Below are 23,069 nucleotides of genomic sequence, written 5' to 3'. Positions count from 1 at the left end.
GTTTGTTAATGGCAACTATGGATGAGCCGTTATAGCGAGTTGATTTGCAACATTAATGCATTTTTAATATTTAAAAGGAAAAAATGTTTAAAAAGACTAACAGCTCCTCTGAAAACAGCTCTGCCCAGATGCTATTTAATTTCCTGGAATTCCTGCAAATAGACAGCTTACTAAATTCCTTCATAAAATAAAGTTGTGTCTAAAAACTAAAGAGACTGCTTTGGGTTCATTTGCGATGCAATTTGCTATTTTTTGTGATTACAATGCAGTGTTTCATCCCATGATTACAGCATCGTATTAGCCAAATGTAGCACTGTTTGTTGTAAATTGTGTTTATTGCATCAAAATGAATGCCAGGGTTTACATTATTTAGTTTTGACTTTAATTTGATAATTGTGCATTATTCGCTTGTTATTCGATTGTATGCCTATTGACACAACCCACAGGGGGGACCTTAAAATTACCACCGGCTTAAAGGTGCCTGTATCTACAGAGTTCCCCCTGTGCAAGCAGGCATGCTTGAAACAGGAGGCAGAATAGACACACTGGCATCAAACTCAATGTTACCACAAGAACGGTTAAGACCATATCCACATTAATGGTGGTAGCACATTAAAAAAAACAAATGGTTGGTGCTCACTGCAGGAATATCACTCATCACTTAAATATGAAAATTTAAGTTAAAACCTACCCATAAATCCATATGCCTCTTCCTCCCATGTGGATAACAAAGTAACCCCCAGCACTTAATTGAACACCTTAGGGGCCCCAAACAACAATTTCCAAATGCTAACAAACCCTACCCGGCTCATATCCCACAGGTAGTGTTGGGCACACACAGAGCACATAGGGCAAGCGGAGTATGGCACACACAGAGCACATAGGGCAAGCGGAGTATGGCACACACAGGGAGCATAGGGCAGGCAGAGTATGGCACACACAGGGAGCATAGGGCAGGCAGAGTATGGCACACACAGGGAGCATAGGGCAGGCAGAGTATGGCACACAGAGAGCACAGGGCAGGCATAATACAGCAGGAGACAGTGAACCCTATAAGGGCAACTCTAAGTTGAACAGTTCATAATACTGTGCTACATACAGTGATCCAATGCTGGTGCCCCTCCAGCAGTTTGTCTGAAAATGAACAGGTAAACAACACTTTCAGTCTGAGGTGTGAACAGTACAGGGCTTTAGGGGTGTTAACAATAGAGGTGATACAGGTGTGAACAATGCAGGATTTTACTGTTTGAATTTGAGGTGTAAACAATACAGGGCCAGTTAATCTCAGCACTAATACCTTTTTAAATCTTACATAACATAAGGTAAATAGTCACAGCAGGCAAACTTTCATGCGGGGGGGGCACACAAAGGTGGGGTGCGGCCTACAGGCTGCCAGTTGGAGAGCACTGATGTAATCAATAACCTATTTGCCTAGTAATTTCAATCTGCAAATTAGTTAGCTTTGTCTTGGGTTAACAAAGCAGGTTTATTTGGCGACCAACCGAAGGCCTAACCACAAAAATGCAAGTTTTTATTTCATCTATCACTAGTGCCCAGAGTATGCAGTCCATCTAGCTGTGGACATCAGTACATGGCTCAATACATCGGGAAAGAGTCAGATTATATATCTCTACCTTGTAAAACAAATAGTAATACTGAACAGTGGGATAAATTGTACAGCTATATTATATGATTTATGAATCTCTATGTGCAAAATGTATAACTTTGTATCTTATGTATAGTCTTCTCTGCTACATTTGAATAACTCCTACCTAATGTATTTCCTTTAAAGGAGAACTAAACCCAAAAAATGAATATGGCTAAAAATGCCATATTTTATATAGTGGCCGTATTGCACCAGCCTAAAGTTTCAGCTTATCAATAGCAGCAATGATCCAGGACTTCAAACTTGTCGCAGGGGGTCACCATCTTGGAAAGTGTCTGTGACACTCACATGCTCAGTGGGCTCTGAGCAGCTGTTGAGAAGCTAAGTTTAGGGGTCGTCACTAATTATCAATCAGAAAATGAGGTTGGTCTGTAATATAAGCTGATGCTACAAAGCTAATTATTAAATTCTGATGCTAGTTGCACTGGTTTCTGTGCTGCCATGTAGTTATTATCTGTATTAATTACTAATCAGCCTTATATTGTGACATTTCTATTCTATGTGTACTGTATATTGTGAGTGGGTCCCTAAGCTCAGTAAGTTACAGCAGCACAGAGCATGTGCAGTAAATCAGCAGAAAAGAGGATGGGGAGCTACATGGGCATCTTTGGAGACACATATCTTCCCTGCTAGAGGGCTGTGGTTGCCTTGGGCTGGCACAAAAGCCCAAAACCTAATGTACAACATTTCTAGCCTTCTTCTTTAGTTAAGCTTTAGTTCTCCTTTAAGCCATATATTGGCCCCCTAAATTGAGCAATAAGTCTGGTCAGGAGTTGCAGAGTTGGCAGAAAATAATGTCCTGTGTATTGGCCAGTTTTTTTAAAAAAATATTTTTCACTCTAAAATGCATTGCTTTTTACAATATGAAAATGTATTTAGACAACAGTTTCTGATGATAGTATCCTTTTCTCATCTGTAGCAAAATTTTATATATACACAAAAACAACCTTATTTTTTTTACCTTTACAAGTGATTGATATGCACCTGTTGTAATAGGCTTCTATACTTTAAACGTTCCTGTACTGTCTGGAGCGAGGGTAAATTCAAGCTTTACTGTATTTCCTAAAAGAAAACTAAATACGTAAATGATAATATTCCTTGTGCATCGTAGACTCAACCTCATAATTGTTTATTTATTTTTGTCTTCCTTTGTCCAACCTGGAATTTCAAGCTAATCTACTTGCAAGAGTTAGTGACCCTAGTAATCAGAAAGCAAAATTACATTGAGGCTAGATTTCACATAGCTATTTAAATATAATGTGGATAGTAAAAATTAAAACATTATCAGTTGGAAATTGTCATTGAGTAACCCTATTTGTCTTAGGGAAATTGTTGGGAAAGCTCCCGTTAAGCGTTATTGTTTTTGATCTTATGTTGACCTGTATTTATGGATCTGCACATGGAGTTCATCTTGAAAAATCACAGCTGGGGAGCCTCATCCAACTTCTCATCTGTTGACTTGTAAATTGAGCTTGACCAGGAAAAACTTTTGGCTACTTGATGTAAATTCCCTATAGTATATAAGAGCTTTACTTCGGGGTGTCTTTGGCTCCACATCAATTATAAAGCCTTTGTGCTATTCATTGTCTGCTAAACATTACAGGACAGGACCAGATATTATTAATCCTAGTAGCAGAGGCGGGCCAAGTCGGCTGCTGCGCCGTCTGGTTGCACGCATGCACGCAAACTAGATGTTTGCGTGTGTGCGAATAGGCGATTGTGTGCATGTGCAAAAAGAGGCGTCTGCTCATGCGCGAAAAGACCTGCTCATACGCGAAAAGAAGCTTCAGCGTATGCGTGAAAAGAAGCTTCAGCGCATGTGCAAATAGACGCTCGTACGCATGCGCACTCGCTCAGATGACAACAAGTGGGTGGTCGGCAGAGAAGGGACCGAACTATGGGTAGGAGTAAGTACGTGCCTGGCGCCCCTCCACCTTTGCGCCCTAGGCACTTGCCTACTCTGCCTACCCCTAGTTCCGGCCCTGCCTAGTAGCATCTTAGTTAATGTAAGGGTAAGGGCACACTCTAAGATTTGGGGATATTTAGTTGCCTGGCGACAAATCACCTCTTTTTAGGGTGACTAATCTCCACGAAAAGCCTTCCCGCTGGCTTGAATCTAAGAGCAGAGACGCATGCTGCTATTTCGGGATATTAGTGGCCCAGTGACAAATTTCTTCTTCTTTGGGCGACTTATCTCCCCCGAATTGGTTTCTCACGGCTAGAATGTAAATCGCCAGAGGGATGGCATTCGGATCGCTTCGGCTTTCCAAAGTCGCCCGAAGTTTCCTCGTGAGGCAACTTCGGAAAATGAATTGTTCCGAGTGCCACCCTGCTGGCAATTTACATTCTAGCTGATGGGAAGGGAGATTAGTCGCCTGAACAAGAAGCGATTTGTCACTGGGCGACTAATCTCCCGAAATAGAAGCATGTGTCTCTGCCGTAAATCGCCGGCAGGATGGCACTCGGATCGCTTCACGAGGAAACTTCGGGCGACTTTGGAAAACGAAGCGCTCCAAATGCCATCCCGCCGGTGATTTCGATTCTAGCTGGCGAGGAGGTAGTTCGGGGAGATTAGTCGCCCAAAGAAGAAGTGTTTTTCACGGGGCGACTAATCTCCCCCTGTATTGTTTGTCATGCCCTTAGCTGGAAATATAATGTGTGTATTAATGCACATCAAGAACTGATGCATTGTGGTTTTGGTTCTTTTGCTGCTCAATATAACTGAATGCCTTAACTTTCTCCTGACAGTGGTCTATGAACACCGCTCAAGGCTAGAACGTTCCTTGCAAAAAGAAAGGAGTGAACACAAGAAGACAAAAGAAGGTTGGTATTGTATGTTTTCTTCCCCTTTGAAGTCCTTTTGCAACTGCTTGTTTTAAATGCTTTAGAATTGGTCCTGAACCATATCACTAAGGAGATCAACATTCTTAAATACTGTTAACCAGAATTCAGGTATTCCTTTAGGATCCTTGTTTTCTCCATCTTTTTTCCCACTTGTTAATAAATAGAATGTATGTTCAAATAAGTGTTTCATATTGATTTAATTAAATAGATTGGGTCTTTTTACAGTCACTGCATACTTTTAAATAACTCTTTGCCCTTTGAGTCTGTAGACTGCATGTAATAGAAAAGGAAATTGTTTTGGTTCTATTCTGCTTCTCAGTTCTAAGGGAAGGGAATAATGAGTTCTGTATAATCTCTTCCTTCTCAGGCTATACTGCCTCATGCAATAACGCAATATTTGCTAGCCTCCCTCCCACTGCACTTAGCTGTAGAGTTTTAAATAGTGGTGCAGATTATTCTATCTCTCACTACATCTCCTCATGGCTCATTTAGCTGCATTCACCCTTTAGATACTTGGTGATTTAATTAGATTATAGTTATGAGAATGTGATGGGTTTTGTTGTACTGTGTGGCCACTGCCAATCCTAGATTGAATTTGATGGACTCAAAGCATTCTGTACCTTTGGTCCAACCGGAACAGTGAAACACAGCCATATTCATATTATGGAATTGCATTGAAATGTTATACTTCTCATTTAAAGTATCTGTATAAATGTGACTTGCAACAATTCTATATAAGACACAGATAGCATACATTTATAGGCTGCATGGACCTTTCATGTAAAAGCCCCAGTGTCTGGTCGCCATAAATCTAAAGCTGGCCATATACGCAACAATCTGATCGCAAGAATCGTGGATTCGTAGGATTTTCATACCGTGTGTGGAGAGTCCCGACATTTTTCGTCCGGCGGAGATCGGTCGTTTGGTCTATCAGACAGGTTAGAAAATTTCTGTCGCCTGCCGATAATATCTCTGCGTGTATTGCCGATCGTACGATTTTCAGTGGGAGACTGTCACCAGCTTTGTCAGACATAACTATCGTACGATTGCTGTCAGGGGTAGAACATCGGCTGATCTGTTCTTTAACTACTTTATTTGATCTGAATGGTTAGTGGCGGGTCGGTAGATGGGAAAGTCCGATGGTACGTTGATTTGTACGATCGGATCTTTGCGTCTATGGCCAGCTTTAGCGAGTCACTTGATAACTCTGGTCTGTCAGAATGATTAGGCAGTTATTTATATCTCAAGGTCCATGTTATTAAATTGAACCCCATATACTCACTCTCACATTTTGGAACTGGACAATATAAGTACACTACAAGAACATATGTTAATCAAGGCTGTCGACCTAAATATCACAAGGTGGGACCATTGTTTAAATATCAGAGTACTGTAGGTTTGAATGGGTAAGAAAGAGCTAAGTAGGCGCAAAACTCCATATTTTTATACCTAGCCATCCTTCCCATTCTTTCAGCTACTGCATAAGTTAAGATCTTACATAGCTCAGCTTTGCTGTTACCCTATGTGCCTATAGCTGATCCTGCAGTGATCCACTTGTTTGACTGATGGCCTGAATGTTGGATGATCTGAGCAGAAATAATAGTGAATTGCTCCCACTTTCATTCTCTCTCTCTTGGATCCCCAACCTTTTGAACCCTTGAGCAACATTCAGAAGTAAAAGGAGTTTGGGAGCAAACACAAGCAAGAAAAATTAGGGTGCCAAAAATGTGCAGTAATTGGCCATTTCATAGCCCCTATGTGGATTGACAACCTACATTGAGGTTCTGTTTGGCAGTGCATCTGGTTTTTATATAACCAAATCTTGCCTCCAAGTCTGGAATTCAGAAATAATCTCCTGCTTTGATGCCACTGGGAGCAACACCCAAGGGGTTGGTGAGTAACATGTTGCTCACGAGCTACTGGTTAGGAATCACTGCAGTAGAGGAATGTACCCTTCTATAATCCTTTTAGAGTGCAACTGGTTTAGGTGCTAGCCATAATTGTGATTGGGGCTTGATACTGCAAAACGTTTGTGCTGAGCTACCGTATTATAAAATAGTGAGAAGTATTTTTAAAGCTATAATGCACATTTGGTTTATTGTATTTAACCCTTTTGATATGTTTCATTTAAACATTAATGGGAATTGAACTCCATTTGTCAAAACCCTACCAATGTATTATCACCTTTTTTCTTTTTACTTTGCAGATTTTTTAGTCTATAAACTGGAAGCACAGGAAGCTCTGAATAAAGAGAAGGTATAAGTTCCATTATGAAAGGGTTTTTGGGGAATCATCTGCATGCATGTGGCACAGATAAGATGGCAGTGGCTAAGTTATGCTAATGCATGGGGGCAGTTAGTGGAGTGTTTTCTGTTTTGTTTTTTTTTTAGCGGTGCTTCATGTCTTAGAATGAAAAAACACTGATGTTACTTCAGGGATGAGATATAGATCTCTTATACTGCTAACCAAGCAAGATATTTATATCACATCCAGCCACAAACTTCAAGCTTCCCAGTGTACATTATAAAGTTTCATGCTGTTTGTTTTTTTTTAGAAGTAGTGAAGCAGAACATGTGAAGGCGGTGTTACTAATCAAATGTAACTGAAAAAAAATCGAAATCTGTGACTAGATCCTTTTCCATTGCATTTAGTTACTGTTGTAGCCAGTCACAGCATTTTTATTGACCTTTTAACGATCTGTTAAAGGAGTTGTTAAAATAAAATTAACTTTTCGCATGGTGTCAACGTGCGGTTAGTGGGATTCGAACGATCGAACATCTTACGATTTTTCGACCGACATCTGTCAGGAAATTGATCGGCCAGGTCAAAAAATCTTTGTCGGTCCCTGTGCAATCTATCTATGTTTGCAGGGCCAAGCAGGCAGCTCCCCTTTGTTTTCCTGGCAAATTGGTCTTTTTAGTTGATGGACAATTCGTACGATCTTACGATCCGAGAGATAATCGTGGTCTCACGATGACGATCGGATCTTTTAAAAATCTCAACATCTATGGCCACCTTTAGAGACCTTCTGTGCCTTAATAATATGTGTCTCTCTTGTTGCAGCAAGATTCCATGAATCGCTACGGGGCTCTCGGCTCACAACACAAGATTCTTAAGGTAAGAGTCCACACAACGATCTCTCTTATTATAACAAAGACTCTTTGTGTTTTTTAATTGTCAAAATAAACTGAACAAAAGCACAAATAAAGCTTCTATTTCTGGATGTCTATAACTACCTCAGTATTCTATAACATCTGAAGGAATTTGAGATTAGATAAAATAAAATTTCAGGTCATGACTCGAATGCGCTAAGTAAAGTGAGAGGCAGAAGTTCTGTTCCATTGGGCGCTGATGTCTAAATTCTTTTATCCTGCTAAGCCAGGAGCTGGACTGTCAGTCATTTGTGCAATAAAAATGAATCTCCTTATCTCTGGTATCTGTCTGTTGTCATGACAACTGGTTAGGTTAGTCCTGGGCTTAGGGCATGCTTACAGTTAGAAGGTGTTTCTGTAAGAGCTTTGTTACCAGGGGTTTTATAAATCCAGCACTCCACAAGTTGGAAGGAGTTTAGCATTTTCTACACAAGTACCTTGGAGCCAAAACAAGCCTCTCATCGAACAGCTGTACAAATCAGCTTCTTCCTAAATAATGAATTGAAATCCAGTTGACCTCGTATAAACTGTAGACACTTGAACATATAATCCCTCTCTGACCAGCCTTTGTCTTTCTTATTGTAAGTCTTGCCATACCTACCCAAGTAATTAAACCACCCTCAGCATACATGATCCTAGCCACGTCCAGATATTAAAAATAAGCTTCATCATACTGAAATAAGAAATTTTCTATATACAATCAATTAAAAATTCCGTATAGCTTCTGAAATTATCAAGTTCATGTTCACTATCTCTCAGCATCTGTTTCTCTTCATTCTCTCTTCTTGCAGCAGTTGGGTGTCAGATATTCATTGAAAGTTAGATCCAATATATGTTATGGAGGGGGCTCCTTTCCTAGCAGATGTACTAGAGTTCACTCAAATAACTGATTCCAGTACAAACAAAATAACTGCATTTTGCACAAATCCTGCATGTAGAGAGACATGATGATTGGTGATTTTAATAGAGAAAAGTAGCTCCCCTATAAAATATATTGGATCTAACTGTCAATGATTATCTGACACTGAACTCCTGTATGAAGAGAAACAGATGCTGAGTGACATAGTGAAGATAAACTTGATTATTTCAGAAACTGTACAGGGTATTTAATTGATTCTATTTAGAAAGTTTCTTATTTCAGTGTGTTGAAGAGTATATCAAATTGAAATTTTCTCGATAGTTCCCCTTTAATGAAATCAAATAAAAAGCAATAGTTAAACATCTATCTAGCACAAATTTACTTGCATGTGGTGCTACAGGAGTCCTGTGTCTTTGCTATATGGAATAACAGGCTAACATTAAAATTGCCTAGGGGCAGGCTCTTGGAGCACTTTGTTTTCCAAAGTCAGCCGAAGTTTCCTTGTGAGGCAATTACGGGCGACTTCAGAAAATGAAGCGTTCCGAGTGCCTGCCAGGCAATTTTCATTTTATGGCAGGGGAATGCAGATCGATGAGATAAGTCGCCCCGAAGAAGAAGAGATTTGTCGCCTGGCGACTAATCTCCCCAAATCTGCCCGTGTGCCCCGACTCTTGCAGAAACCACAATTGTGTGGAAGTTTTCGGTATGTTTTTTTTCTTTTGCTTTGTCACATTCATTTTACCAAAAACACACTGAGCATGTATCTATTTGCTATTCTTTGCCCTCTTCTGTTATGACAAAGTCAGAACTGTACTTGTGCCTTGAAGCACACGTGGGCTGTACCTAGGGTTGCCACCTTTTTATAAAATTTTCACAGGTCAGTGGTGGGAGTGGGAACAAAAAGGGCGGACCGTGATGTCAAAGGGGGTGGAGCTACATTGTCGGTAAATTTGTAATACCGGCCCCGGCCTTGTCAGGTGTTTTACCGGCTAGGGTGGCAACCATAGCTGTACCTCTCCTGCTTAAATTGTCCGCTCTTTGTGCATTTGCAGTCCACTGACATTCATCTATACAGAGCACAGTAGCTACAAACCTCACTTTTGTTGTCATAAGCTACTTGTAATTCCTAAAGGAACAGCACAAAAATTGACAGGTGGTCTATAGCAGTAGTTTTTCTGATGTATGTCCCCTTTTTTGAGATCTACAGTAACTTCTAGGGCACGAGTTAGCTCATAATAATTGATTTCTTAATGATAAATCTAGAAATCTCAAAAATCTAATTTTTTAAAAAAACCTAGAAAATTTGAATTCTAAATTAGAATTTTCAATTCGACCCTTGATAAATCTGCCCAATAGTGTAGTGACTAAAAATTTAATTTTAAATAATGTACTCAAATGATTTCACAGTGTACTGAAAAATCTTCAGAGCATGCAAACTGCCTGCCTTCCAGTGGTGAAATTGCAATACTCAGGACAGCTGTAATCTGTAGTCTCGCCATTAGGTGGCAGTTTGCAATACCCAGGACTGCTGCAATTTGTAAACTGCCTCCCAGTGGTGAGATTACCTTCTCACAAAACAGAGGTACAGATCAGACAGAATAATGAGATACAGGAAGATTTCTCCATTGTCACATAATCAGGAGTAATGAAAGCTCAAGTAGTCACATATACTCAAGCTCTACACTGTCTCAGGAGCAGAAATTATTGTAAAACATTTCCTTTTGTTATATACCCCCCCCGTGTGTTCTGTACTAAACCCGAAAGAGCTATGTAGCTACAAACGTCACTCTTCATGTTGTAAGTGACATGTAATATGTAAAGGAATGCTTCTTAGATTCCATCTCCCTCCTGCAGTCACGGAACCAGCTGCCTGACATTACCAAATGCTGTATCATCCTAAAATACCTCTTATTTCCAAGTAATCATGTTGCAGTTGATATGCTGTACAAATAATGTCTTTATTTTGGATTCGTAATCAAGGTGGGATGCGTCATGCATATTCAGTAGATTCTCGATAGTAGGAGGAATTTCAGTGCATCTATTTGAGATCAAATCTTTGGTGAATAAAATAACTATATTTGTATATTTAGCAGTACAATAAGAATTGAAGTTATTTGTAAACTTGATGACTAGTGCCCTCATTATTTCATAAATTATGAGGATGGTTGTGTGAAAGTTGAGTGTTCAGCTTGCCTATTATTACGTATCTCTCAATACACAACGCATTAGGACACGCTGTTTTAGCTTTTTGTAATAAATATTGGTTTTATCCTCCTCATTGGTTGGCTGTAGGAGTGCGTGCTTTCACTTTGTCTGATTCAGCTTGTCCAGCTCTCTAGACCCAGGGCAATAAGACTATTATTTAGACCAGTGCTGTCCAACTTCTATGGTACCGAGGGCCGGAATTTTTCCAATCTACATGGTGGAGGGCCGATAACGGAAGCCAGTGTTAGCCACTCCCTGTTTTTAGACCACATCCACTTTAAACCACACCCATCTTACCGCAAGTCCATGTCCACATTAATAGCACACCAAAAAACCAAATGGTTGGTGCTCACTGCAGGGATCAGGCTGGAACTAGGGGTAGGCAGAGTAGGTGGCTGTCTAGGGCTCCATCATTAAGGGGCACACTTTTTTCAATCGTTTATTTAATAATTTGTTTCAGTAATCATGGTCACCCAGTTGGGTGGAATCCATCTCCTTCCCCTTCTCCCTCTTGCCGGCAAGTAATAGCTCCTTCTGTGCGGTGCACCGCGATGTGCGTACATGCGTCAATGGCGTCACTGATGTGATGACAGAGAGAGGCAGAGAGCTGGTGACCTTCTTGGTGTGGCTCTTGTTGCTCTCAGCCTTGCACAGTTGCACTGAACTGAACACATTCTTTCTATTACTGTAAAGTGTGAAGCTTCCTGCTGGCACAGCCAGGTTCAGATTTGGGGGCCATATGTTTGCTGTTGCTGCTGGGCACTGGCACAGCTTCATAAATACTTGGGGGCAATATGATGTGATCAGATTTATTTTTGGCTGCTGCTGACATAGGTAAAGATTGGGGGCAATATGATGGCTGCAGGAGGGCTGTATGATGGATGGCTGCTGAGCTTGCTTGCACAGGTACAGGGGGCAGTAATATAAATGAAAAAGTGTTGTACATTTTCTTGCTCTCTTTATTTAAAAACAATCATGGTAAGGAGGGAAATGGTAATGCAGGACAGGGGGGCACTGAGTGAAGCTCTTGCCTAGGGAGCCAAACTACCTTGTGCCTGCCCTGGCAGGGATGCCACTCATATGTGAAAAAAGTTGTCATATTAAGACATAATCATAAATCCACATGCCTCCTCCCCTGTGTATAATACAGTACCCCAGCATATGATTAAACACTTTAGGGGGCACTAACAATCATTTTCAAATGCTAACAAACCCCTAGAACAAATACCAAAGTATGACACACACAGGGAGCATAGGGAAGGCAGAACAGAGCAGGAGACAGGAATCAGGGCCAGTCTAATATGTACTACATACAGTGACACAGTGCTGGTGCCCCATTAGCATTTTGAATAAGGTGTGAACAGGTGAACAATGTGGGCAGTTTCAGTCTGGGTCTCAGGTGTGAACAGGGTTTTAGGGGAGTGAACAATAGAGGTGTCACAAGTGTGAACAATGCAGGGGGATCACAGGTGTGAACAATACAGGGGATTAGTCTGAATTTGAGGTTTAGACAATGCAGGGGCCAGTTAATGTCTGTAGTGATACCTTTTGTTTACATATGGTAAACAGACACAGCAGGCAGATTTTGATATTGAGGGCCACATGCGGGGGGATCCGGGCCGCCAGTTAGACAGTCCTGATTTAGACTATTATTTAGCCAGGGCTTTCTGACCTATGGAACTTAAGATGTTGAACTACCTAAATTGCTTTGATCGCAGGTGCTCGTAGTTGTTTTTGGCTTTATGTTCCCCTTTGAAGTGTCTGGGACACCCTTGTCTCTCAGAGGGATTTAGATTATAGTATTGGATGAACAAATTAAATTGGCCCTCTATGTTGTTTCAGAATCATAATGGATTACCACTGCTCTCTTGGCTTGTGAAAGTAGGCTGTGATTGGCTCATGGGCCTTAAAAATGTATTCATTGTTTTTTTTGACTGCAGGCTAGGATCAAGGGAGCTGGGTTGAGAGCTTGGTAAGCAGCAAAGGTATAATTCTACAACAACATGTACAACATAAAGCTCATTATGTTAAAGATATCTTTACTAAAGGGCATATTTATGTAATTAATGTTCTGTAAGGTCCCTTTTGTTACAACTTGTCCAGTATATACAGTATATGATTTGCTTAGATAATTTCTTTGTATCTGCCAGATGTTTCATTGGTGGTTATGTAATGAAACCGGTCATGTTTTGATTTTCGCAATAGCAGAATTTGCACTCTAGAAATAAGCAGTATCAAAAATTCTTATTGAAAATCGCATCACAGCTCATTAAAGACTGAATAAATTCTCTTTTCCAAGAAAAGAGAAATTGATTGGTTCCAGCACGAAACTAAAAGACTATTTCTCTGTATTGTCTTGGGCTTTAGAATCAGCACGATGACCTTAAGAAGCAACTCTCAGATCTGCAAAATGAGCACAGCAATCTGGAGATGGAACATCGTAAAGCACTAGAGACCCACAGTCAGAGACTTTTTCAGCTGCAGAGGGACAAGGAGAAAGAGATGATTGGGCTGCAAGGTAACTGTTTTTCTTTTATTGGACATGAAATAGCTGATCTATGGATTTATATATTTAAGGAGCTGCTCTGTGGAAATCTGGAGCATTAAAATCCCCAATGTAGATATCAGCATGCCCTGCTACTGCAGAATATACTACATAATACATAATCTAGGCAGCCTAGATGTGCCAGTTATTTCACATCACCTTCATTTTAAATGTTTCTCTACTTCACCTCTTCCACTATTGGACTGGTTTTCTTCAGGCCCACCAAAGAACCTGACACCCTGGTTCCACACATACAGCAAATAGATATATAGTGCCAAATGGTATATGTTTTTTATGGCCTGATGGAAGTTCTCCTAAGTTATAGTGCGCTATTGCCTAGACCCTGTGAGATCCACTGGTACTGTGGTAGACAGTCCAGTACTGATGTGGCAACAAATACACTACTTTTATTCTTTACTATCATGATATGTGACAGTCAGAAAGAGATGGTTTGTGCCTCACTGTTTGCTGCCGAATGAATAAGGTGGACAAGCCTTAAAACTAAGAGGGTAGAATGAATGGACAAGCACTCACTACAATATTAAGGTTACCATATCACTCGAAAATTCAGGGACATCTCTAATAAATGCATGTTGCAGGGATTGAATGTATATTTAATTGAAATTCTTGCAGCCTTCTAGTTGGATTTTCTAGACATGTCCCTGAAGTTTCAAGCAATCTGGTAACCCTGTACAATATAACTTTTTGTTATGCTCTTCCTTACTGCGTTGCTTTACCTTATATACAGATACAATACTTAAGCTACGTGAAGAAAGCAAGCTCCTCCGGAAGGCTCACGACGATGTCCACACGCAGCTCCGCAATGCTCAGGTAGATGGAGTCCAATGATTCTTCATAATGGTTTGAGCAATTAACTTGGGAATTGTGTTTTTCATATTTAGCACAGAGACTTGATGGCAACAGGCATAAAAAAGTGCAATGCTCAAAATCTAATTTAGTGACTGCTCTCTCAAATGCCAGAAAGAGGATAGTTGCTGCAGTCGAAAATAGTCTGTCAATTTGAGTTATTTAAATATTTCAATTCAAGACAAGCGAAAAATGCAGAATAGGAAGCACAGTGGAGGAAATTGACACAATAGATGTACAGTAATTGTGTGTGTGTGTGTGTGTGTGTGTGTGTGTGTGTGTGTATATATATATATATATATATATATATATATATATATATATATATATATATATATATATATATATATATAGCTTTTCAAGATGGACCAGCACTCCAGTTTGTTCAATCAAACGTGAATATTTATTTGAATAGTCACTCTCGTGTCCAACGTTTCGGCCCACATCTGGGCCTTTATCCTTGATAAAGGCCCAGATGTGGGCCGAAACGTTGGACACGAGAGTGACTATTCAAATAAATATTCACGTTTGATTGAACAAACTGGAGTGCTGGTCCATCTTGAAAAGCTGCATAATACCATTTGACCGGGCACCCACTACGAACTGAGAGGGTTAAAGTGCAGGTACTTTCTGAACTTATATATATATATATATATATATATATATATATATATATATATATATATATATATATATATATATATATATATATATATATATATATATATAATTTTTTATTACAACAATCAAACTTTTACTAAATAGATTATTATATTTGGATGTATATACCTAGCATGATTAGTTAAAAGTAAATCCATGTACTCAATTGTACTTTGAAAGAGAAGGAATAATATTTGGAGTACTGCATGAATGTGCTCTTGTCCCCAAAGAGCCTCAGAAATGCTGAGATTTACTCAGAGCTCAGCCAGCCAGTCACATTATTGCCCCTCTTGTACCAGACAGTAAAGTAGGTCACAAACCCATCATCAGAACTCGGCAGGGTGGCACATCTCCTTAAATAAATCATGTCTTTTTTGACCTTGGCATTTGCACATGCTACAGTTCCATAATTCTCACAGGAGTTTTAGCTAGGTAAAAAGAGATTGTGAGTGCAATCCTAAATCCTTATCAGTCATGCTTCAGGGCTAAAACACTTAGGGTACATTCTGTAGAGATCTGCTGTATATGAGAATAATGCTGAAGTACAGCTCATGTGCAGCCCACTGTGTTATATGCAGGAATGCTGCTGCCGAGAGACAGCAAGGGACCCTGCCGGTGGCACGTTTTGCTCTATTGCTGCAGAAGTTCAGTTCCATGGCTCTCAGGCAATAACTGACTAAAGAAGATGGGCATTGCAGTTCTACAGCAGGAAAAGGGCAGACTGAGCAATGTTCAGCCTCATGCCCACCAGCTGTTGCTGTAGTCCATCACTCCACATAAAGCTGTAAACAAAAAAGGCATGCCCAATACCTAAATGCTTAAAATACCCTTTCTTGCTGCTCTGGAGGGTCTGGGAACATGGACCAGTCACATTTGCAATTTGCAGGGCCATGCAAACAAAGTAAACCTACTTTAAATGATCATTTTATCCAGTCCTGTTCCTGAGTGGCATGGACCATGCAACACTGTGAGGGCATGAGTTCAGGTCTGGATGTCTGACAAATTAATTGTGTGATATCATGGAGTGTGTAGTTGTAAATCAGGAACAGACATTATCTGTTAGGCAATATATGTATGCAATATAATATGTTCATTCATCTATTAAAGCAAACACACCTGTTCTGTTGCATTTCATGGAGCCTCAGAGCACACATAGTCACGACTGTTCATGAATACAAGCATGTTCTTAAATAAAGCTGTCGCGCTTTGCTTGAGATCAAACAGAATTTATGAAAAGCAAGAAAAGTATAAGTGAATTTCTTCTGTGCCTTTCTCTTCGCTTTATTATAGTATGCTCTACTGTTTCTCCACATAATACCTTCCAGACTGAGGTGCTTTTTACTGTTAATTTTTTTGTCTGTGTGATTCTTGACATTTTCCAGTTTTTTTTCACCTGCCGCTCTGACCCTCTTTTATATTGATTATGGCTCCAAAAACATGGCTGTGAACTTTATGGCTGTAAACAGTTTTGGTCAGTGAAGTCCCATAAACAATGGTGAATTAAAATAATATTGGGCCATGGGGCGTTAAAAAGGCAAAGTCCCTATGTCCAACCACTATCAGAGTGATTCATTGCTGTTAAGGCTAAGGAATCAGTTGCTTTTATACTGTAGCATTTGCCTTTACACAGCACAGGGAGCTCAAGTACTTGGCTAAATATAACTGCTACCTTTACTTCATGTAACATATGGCCAGTCCCAACAATCTACTGTGACTGAGCAGTCTTAGGGTCTGGCCACACGGGCAGATTCGGGGGGAGATTAGTCGCCAGGCAACTCTTCTTTGCGGCAACTAATTTCCCCGGTCTGCCTTCCTCTGCCTTTTGTCGGCTAAAATGAAAATCGCCTGGGGGCGGGCACTTAGAGTGCTTCGTTTTCCGAAGTCATCCGTAATTGCCTCATGAGGAAACTTAGGGCGACTTCAGAAAAATTGCTCAGAGTGCCTGCCTCCAGACGATTTTCATTTTAGCTGGCAGAAGGCAGGGGAATGCAGATCGTGGAGAATAGTCACCGCAATGAAAAGGGGATTTTTTTGCCTGGCGACTAATCTCCCTGAATCTGCCAGTGGGGCCAGACAAGGCACACAGTTAGTTTTGCAACAGTCACGGGAGATGGAGGCTCAGCCTAAAAAACACGCAAGGTGAGATTTAGGGAAAATTTCCTCCTAGTTCTCTTGGTTACACCAAAAAACCCTAGCTGTAGGTCCGTTTTTGGGGTGAATATGCATTTTCTTCCCTAGATGTTATATGGTGAATGAGTGAGGCATCAATATTTTTCATTGTCTGTACTCATTTCATGAGCTTAGCCCTGACCAAAGGTTTTGACATACAAGGAGCGGCATAACCAAAGGCTAAACCTTCAAGGATATCTTGAAGTGAAAAGGTCTGAAACCACTGATATAGGGGCTGAAAATGCAAAAAGTGGCACTCCAATGACCATTTCTCCCCAAAGGCCTTGATCTCTACTCCAATCCCTGAAACTGCCAACCCAGTGCTACAGCTCACAATTGAAAATAATTACAGGCTCTGTTAGAAATACAATTTCCAGTGACAGATCTGAAAGGCGCAATATTCCTTCCACATGCTCATTTGATTTTCTATGTCAATCATTAATTTTATACCTGTTTGCAAATACATTGCCAGCGGCAGCTTGTTTAATTTTCTCTCATTTGCAGCATAAGAGCAGTGGCTAAATATTGGCGTTGGTTTATTCATGTGACGTCTATGATATATATGTGGATTGCTTTGTACCTTCCTATTCAAGCATCTACTGGAAGCCGATACTCTCCCCTGATTGGTGGCCTCCCTGGTTCACCGCTCAAAATTCTTATAATTTATACAGTTTTCTAAAATAGAATCTAATCAGCCTCTGGTATCCTACCATGCCTAGTTGTCTCTATAATCTTTTCCATATGTATCAGTATTGATCTCTTTCTTCTTTCCCTGCTTTTCTTATGCCCAGCTGAAACCTCTGTATCTTTTGTACCTGTTATACCTCTATATACCTATCCAATAAGGGCCTTAAAGGAGAAGCAAACACTAAAGTTAAAAACCCCTACCCTACATAGACCCCCCCCTCCCTCATCCCTCCAGCCTAAGGTGGTTATTTACTAAACTCCAAATGCAAAGCAAATTTTCGGGAAAATGTAATAATAAATAAGTGTAAAAACCCCTAGCGGATTTCATCGGAGTTTGTATCAGAAAATGTTGAGATAAATTTGGACTTTGATAAATAACCCCCTAAGTGTTACCATGGGCAAATGCCCCTAACTTTACTTACCCCTCCGTGCACGTTCTGTCCAGCGGAGTTCACGTGTGCCATCTTTGGAATGAGACTGGCATATTGGCGCATGAGCAGTTGGAGCAATTCTCTGTATTGCGACAACTGCGCATGAGCCAAAACTCACGAAAATTGCTGAATCGGCGGTCTCATTCCGAAGATTACTGAAGCGGCTGAAGACGGCGCCTGTAAGCTCAGATGCCTGAATCTGCACCGAGGGGTTAAGTAAAAAGTTAGCGGCATTTCCCCGGGGAACACTTAGATTGGAGGGAGGGGTGGTCTATGTAGGGTAGGGGGGTAGGGTTTTTTAACTTTTGGGTTTGCTTCTCCGTTAAGCTTCTACATTTTTAATGTTGTTCTTTCGAATCCAGATGAGATGTTACTGTCTGACTTTTATGGTTTCTGGGATATTTTACTTTGTAGCAGTAACACCAAAAAATGATTAAAGTAATGAAAATATAATGTCCTGTTGCTCTGAACTGGTAAAACTGGCGCATTTGCTTCAGCAACACTAATATAGTTTATATAAACAAGCAGCTGTGTAGCCATGTGGTCAGCCATTCAAAGCTGAAAAAGGAGAAAAAGGTGCAGGATACAAACTGATTTTGCTTAACTGTATAGCCTGGGATTGGCAGCCAGTTAGTATGTATAGCATTTGGACGTTTAGCAGAGTGTTCTCAGTCTTGCATAAGGCAAAATCAGACCTGAATATGTTTGCTTAACTTTTCAGTGGTTTTGGAGCTGACTGATGTAACAACCAAACCTGAATATGTATCCTAAAGCATTTCAAGGGTTCAGGGGCAAGCTATTTTAACACCAAACCTGAATATGTATCCTAAAGCATTTCAGTGGTTCTTGAGTTGTCTCATATAACCTGATTCTGTATGTTTAAACATGTCATTGCCCTAGGCAACCTGGCTGACCATCACGATCCCCATGCAGCGCCCAAAGCCTCCTCCCCATGCGTACGTGCGTCAACGAATCTGGGGCGCTTGCGCTGTAACAGGGGAGGTAGGGGGGAGAGAGTGTCAGAGGGGAGGGCAGGGTAGGAAGGAGAAAGCGGAAGAGGGAAAGGAGAAGAGAGTGACAGAGGGGAGCAAACACGGACTAGGGGTAGGCAGAAGACCCTTTAACAGACACCTGCCCAGCTCCCCCCCCCCCACCCCATTGTTGGGCCCAAGGCCTCTTCTGCCTACCCCTTGTTCCAGCCCTGGTCATTGGTTCTGGAACTGACTAATATAACTTAATATGCATGCTAAACCACTTCAGTGGTTCTGAGCCAAATATCCAAACCTGAACATATATACTAAAACATTTCAGCAGCCCTAGAGCTGGCTAATATTACCTGAATATGTATGTTAAAACATGTCATTGATTTCTGGAGCTAGCTAGTATAACCTGAATATGCATGCTAAACAACGTCAGTAGTTCTGAACTGGCTAGGGTGATAAACAAACCTGAATATGTTTGCAAAAAAATGCCAGTGGTCCTAGAGGTGTCTATTGTAGCCTGAATAGGTATGATGAAGCATTTCAGTGGTTTTGTGGCTAGCTGATGTAATATCCAAACCTAAATGATAATGCTAAACATTCAGTAGATATGGGGATAGCTGATGACCACAACCATTCCTGAATGTACATGTTCACATCTTTCTGGATTGGGGCGCTTATTATTATAACAACCAAACTGAATGTATATACTAAAGCATTTCTGTGGTTCTGTGCTTTTGAAAGCTTAAGCAATATAACAGCCATGCTTGTAGTTATGCTGTTATGGGTCATATTTGCTTATACAGCTTTCAGGCTTTGAGAGTGGGGTTAAGATTACAACTTTTTTACATGGCCTGGGCCACAAGTTTCAGAGATTCCTGGGTTTTGGATATTATTCAGGAAGGATATCATCTCGAGTTCAGGAAGATTCCCAAAAGGAATGTTTTTCACAAATCGGTACTCCCAAAAGTTACTCAAGAGGAAGAGATTTTCCGGAAATATGTAGATCTACTAAAAGTGTCAGGGGCAGTAGAGCCGGTTCTGCTCTCCTCTCAGAAGTTAGGCTATTACTAGGATTTCTGGCCCTGAAATCTTCAGGAGCTTTCAGATCAATGTTATATCTCAGACCTCTGAACCAGCTCATTCTTTGTCGGTGATTCAAGATGGAGTACTTGGCCTCCACAATTCTGGCAGTACCTCCAAGATGGCTAATCTAGATCTAAAGGATGTGTATTTTCAAGTCCCAGTTTGCAAGCCAGACCGAAAATATCTGTGATTTGCAGTGGGTCAAGAGCATGTTCAAGTGTCAGCACGTTCAAGTGTCAGCATTATCAGCACTGACTGAGAGAGCTTGGTCAGAGGATTTGCTTGTCACAAGATTCTTCAACGCCTTGAAGAGAGTTTGTCTGCATGTTAAACCAAGAGTTCCCCCTTGGGACCATGTAGAGGTTTTAAAGGCTCTGATGGCTGCTCCTTTTAAGTCTTTGGAGAAGACTTCTGACTGGCACGCTACACTTAAAATATTATTTTTGGTAAAGATTACTTTAAGGTTTTGTCGAGTTGGGGAAATAAGTTCACTATTGGTCAAAGAACCCCACAGTGGTGTTGAAAGATAAAGTTGTTTTGAGACCAGTCTTCAATTTTCTTTTCCTAGTAAGCTTGTCATTTTAAATCCAAACTGGGTTTGTTTGGCTGTTCAACAGGGGTTGTCTTGGTGGCTGCTCTTGAATTTCCCTGAAGTATTCTTCGTGGATCCCTGTCTAGGGGACATTCGTGAATTTTGTACAGATGGTGTTTCTCTTCCTAGTTATTGGCCTTCTCTAAATGATTTCTTGCATGGTGCAAGGGTATTTGGAACAGGATAAGTTTTTCTTTGTGTACTTAGTTGACCTATATTATGCAGATGCATAGATGTATGCATGTGGGAATATGATGGATTTCTTCTATATTTTTTACAGGTTATTCTTTGTTACTATCCTCTTCTCTTTCAGGAGAGTTAGTAGTTGGTAGGCTGGGTGGGGCAGGGATATCCTAGTAAGTATGAATATCAAGGTAAGTATGATACCATTTTCCCTTATCCTTTGCTGTAACATACTCAAACTACTATTTGTGTAAGTTATACATTGTTCTTCTCTTGAGAAAAAAAATTCATGGAGTGCAAGGAAGTTTTTCTGGATTTCCCAATTCGCATAAGCTGCTTTGTGTATGGGATAGGTTTAAGGTACACACTACAACAGGGTAAAGGAATTCTAGTATGATTTTATGGTGAATATTTTATTACTTTTTTACTTAGTTTTGAGTTCGTGTTCTAAGCCACATAGTTTTGTCCTCTAAAGAGTATGCACTATTGGATTAAGTGTGATTCTACAGTATGTACTTTATACCATTATACCAAAAATTGAATTGAAGACATTTAATGGCTTAAAGAAATGGTCTTCCCCTTAAAGTTAACTTTTAGTATGTTATAGAATGATTAGTTTGAAGTATATTTTATAGATTTTCAATTATTTGCCGTTTATTTTTTGCCTTTGTGGCATGGCTTTCATGTTGAATATTATATAGACTGAGAATGTATCTGTGCTAAGGAAAGGCCATTTCTGCTTGGGCAAGATGTTTTTCAGGGTTAGACCTGATATTGTAAAGTTTTGTTTAACTCATCTGTAAAAAAAGTATGTATAGTCCTCATGAATGGACTGCACTTCTGGACAAGGATTTATTAGCAGGTCGCTGTACAATGCCTAATGCGTTTCGGGAGTGTATCCCTTAATCATAGGCTATGATTAAGGGATACACTCCCGAAATGCGTTAGGCATTGTACAGCGACCTGCTAATAAATCCTTGTCCAGAAGTGCCGTCCATTTGTGGAGTTTGTTGTATTGTCTCAGTGTGGACACTGAGGACTGAGCACCTGGTTAGGGGAATGACGGTGAGCTGAAGTGGTCTCCCTCCGTTTTTTCCATTGAACTATAGTCCTCATGTCTGTGTGAGCATTGCCCTTGAGATATGAGTAAACATTTGAAGATGAATTTGCAAAAGGCTAAAAGATCAGTGCAACACTATGAAACACATAATGGAATCTTGTACAGATATGCTGCCTCTAGACTCAATACAAGACCTGGAGGAAAGAAGTTATTTTCCAGTAGCTGGGTTTGCCAAACGTTTTAGCCATTCATGCAGCTCTCCCACCATGAACAGAAGGACTATGAATATGATACTTAAATTGAGTCTTATTCAAATCATAAGAAATTCTGTGGAGGTCTGTGCCTTATTAAAAACAGATTTCTTTTTTTTGCCATTTTGTTGTGCTTGTTTTTAGACGCAGATGGATGAATTTCTGCAGCTCAAGGATGCATTGAAGAAAATGCCAAGCTTTAAGAACCCAGTTCCTGAAACTGAAAACCTGCTCTTGCCATCCAATAAACAGGTGTATAAATAAACCCATATATCCCATATATCTACTGCCAGTTGGAGAAGGTGCTACATTCCAAAAATGCATAGAACACACCACCCCACACTTCCTTTAGCCCTAAGGCTAGGGACATGGGAACACTCTAATAAAGAGATGTGAGCATAGAGCGCTTTGTTGGGCCAGATAAGTGCTGACCGTTGCTTTCTTTTCATCTGAGCTCCAAGGTTTCCATTAATATCTCCTGGCAAGTTTATTGTGATTGGTTGCACATATTATGTATCTTGCGACATTGTGTTGTATCAATGTTACAGATGAGTTACCGTATATACTCGAGTATAAGCCGAGTTTTTCAGCCCCCAAAATATGCTGAAAAACTCTACCTCGGCTTATACTCGGGTCAAACGCAAAAACGGTCGCCGGCGTCCAAGAATAGTCGCTGGTGTCCAAGAATAGTCTCCAAGAATATTCGCCAGCGTCCAAGAATGGTCGCCGGCATCCAAAAGACTTGCTTATGTGTCTTGTGCTGTGGGGCAGGCAGCTTGTATCCAGATTGTGTACACATTACTAGGCTTGCAGCATAAAATACAATATATTG

The 23,069-nt window shown here is 40.5% G+C and overlaps 1 protein-coding gene across 6 annotated transcripts in view; it reads left to right on the top strand.

Moving 5' to 3' along the window:
* Positions 1–23,069, top strand: part of LOC108697649 (Golgi integral membrane protein 4) — a 51,804-nt gene that overhangs the window by 5,531 nt on the left and 23,204 nt on the right. For 5 of the 6 annotated variants that reach the window (XR_001932463.2, XR_005963069.1, XR_005963068.1 and 2 more), the window contains 6 exons: positions 4,415–4,489; positions 6,717–6,766; positions 7,574–7,627; positions 13,094–13,244; positions 14,020–14,102; positions 22,382–22,489. Coding sequence is in view for 2 of the 6 variants with exons in the window: in XM_018227897.2 (XP_018083386.1) it covers positions 4,415–4,489; positions 6,717–6,766; positions 7,574–7,627; positions 13,094–13,244; positions 14,020–14,102; positions 22,382–22,489 (521 nt within the window). In the remaining 4 variants the exon portion in view is untranslated. The remainder of the gene's footprint in view (positions 1–4,414; positions 4,490–6,716; positions 6,767–7,573; positions 7,628–13,093; positions 13,245–14,019; positions 14,103–22,381; positions 22,490–23,069) is intronic. The other variant, XR_005963067.1, reaches the window with a different exon arrangement.

The sequence above is a fragment of the Xenopus laevis genome, chromosome 7S (assembly GCF_017654675.1).
Source record: "Xenopus laevis strain J_2021 chromosome 7S, Xenopus_laevis_v10.1, whole genome shotgun sequence".
In the NCBI taxonomy this organism is placed as follows: Eukaryota; Metazoa; Chordata; class Amphibia; order Anura; family Pipidae; genus Xenopus; species Xenopus laevis.
This window is presented reverse-complemented; position numbering and strand designations above follow the sequence as displayed.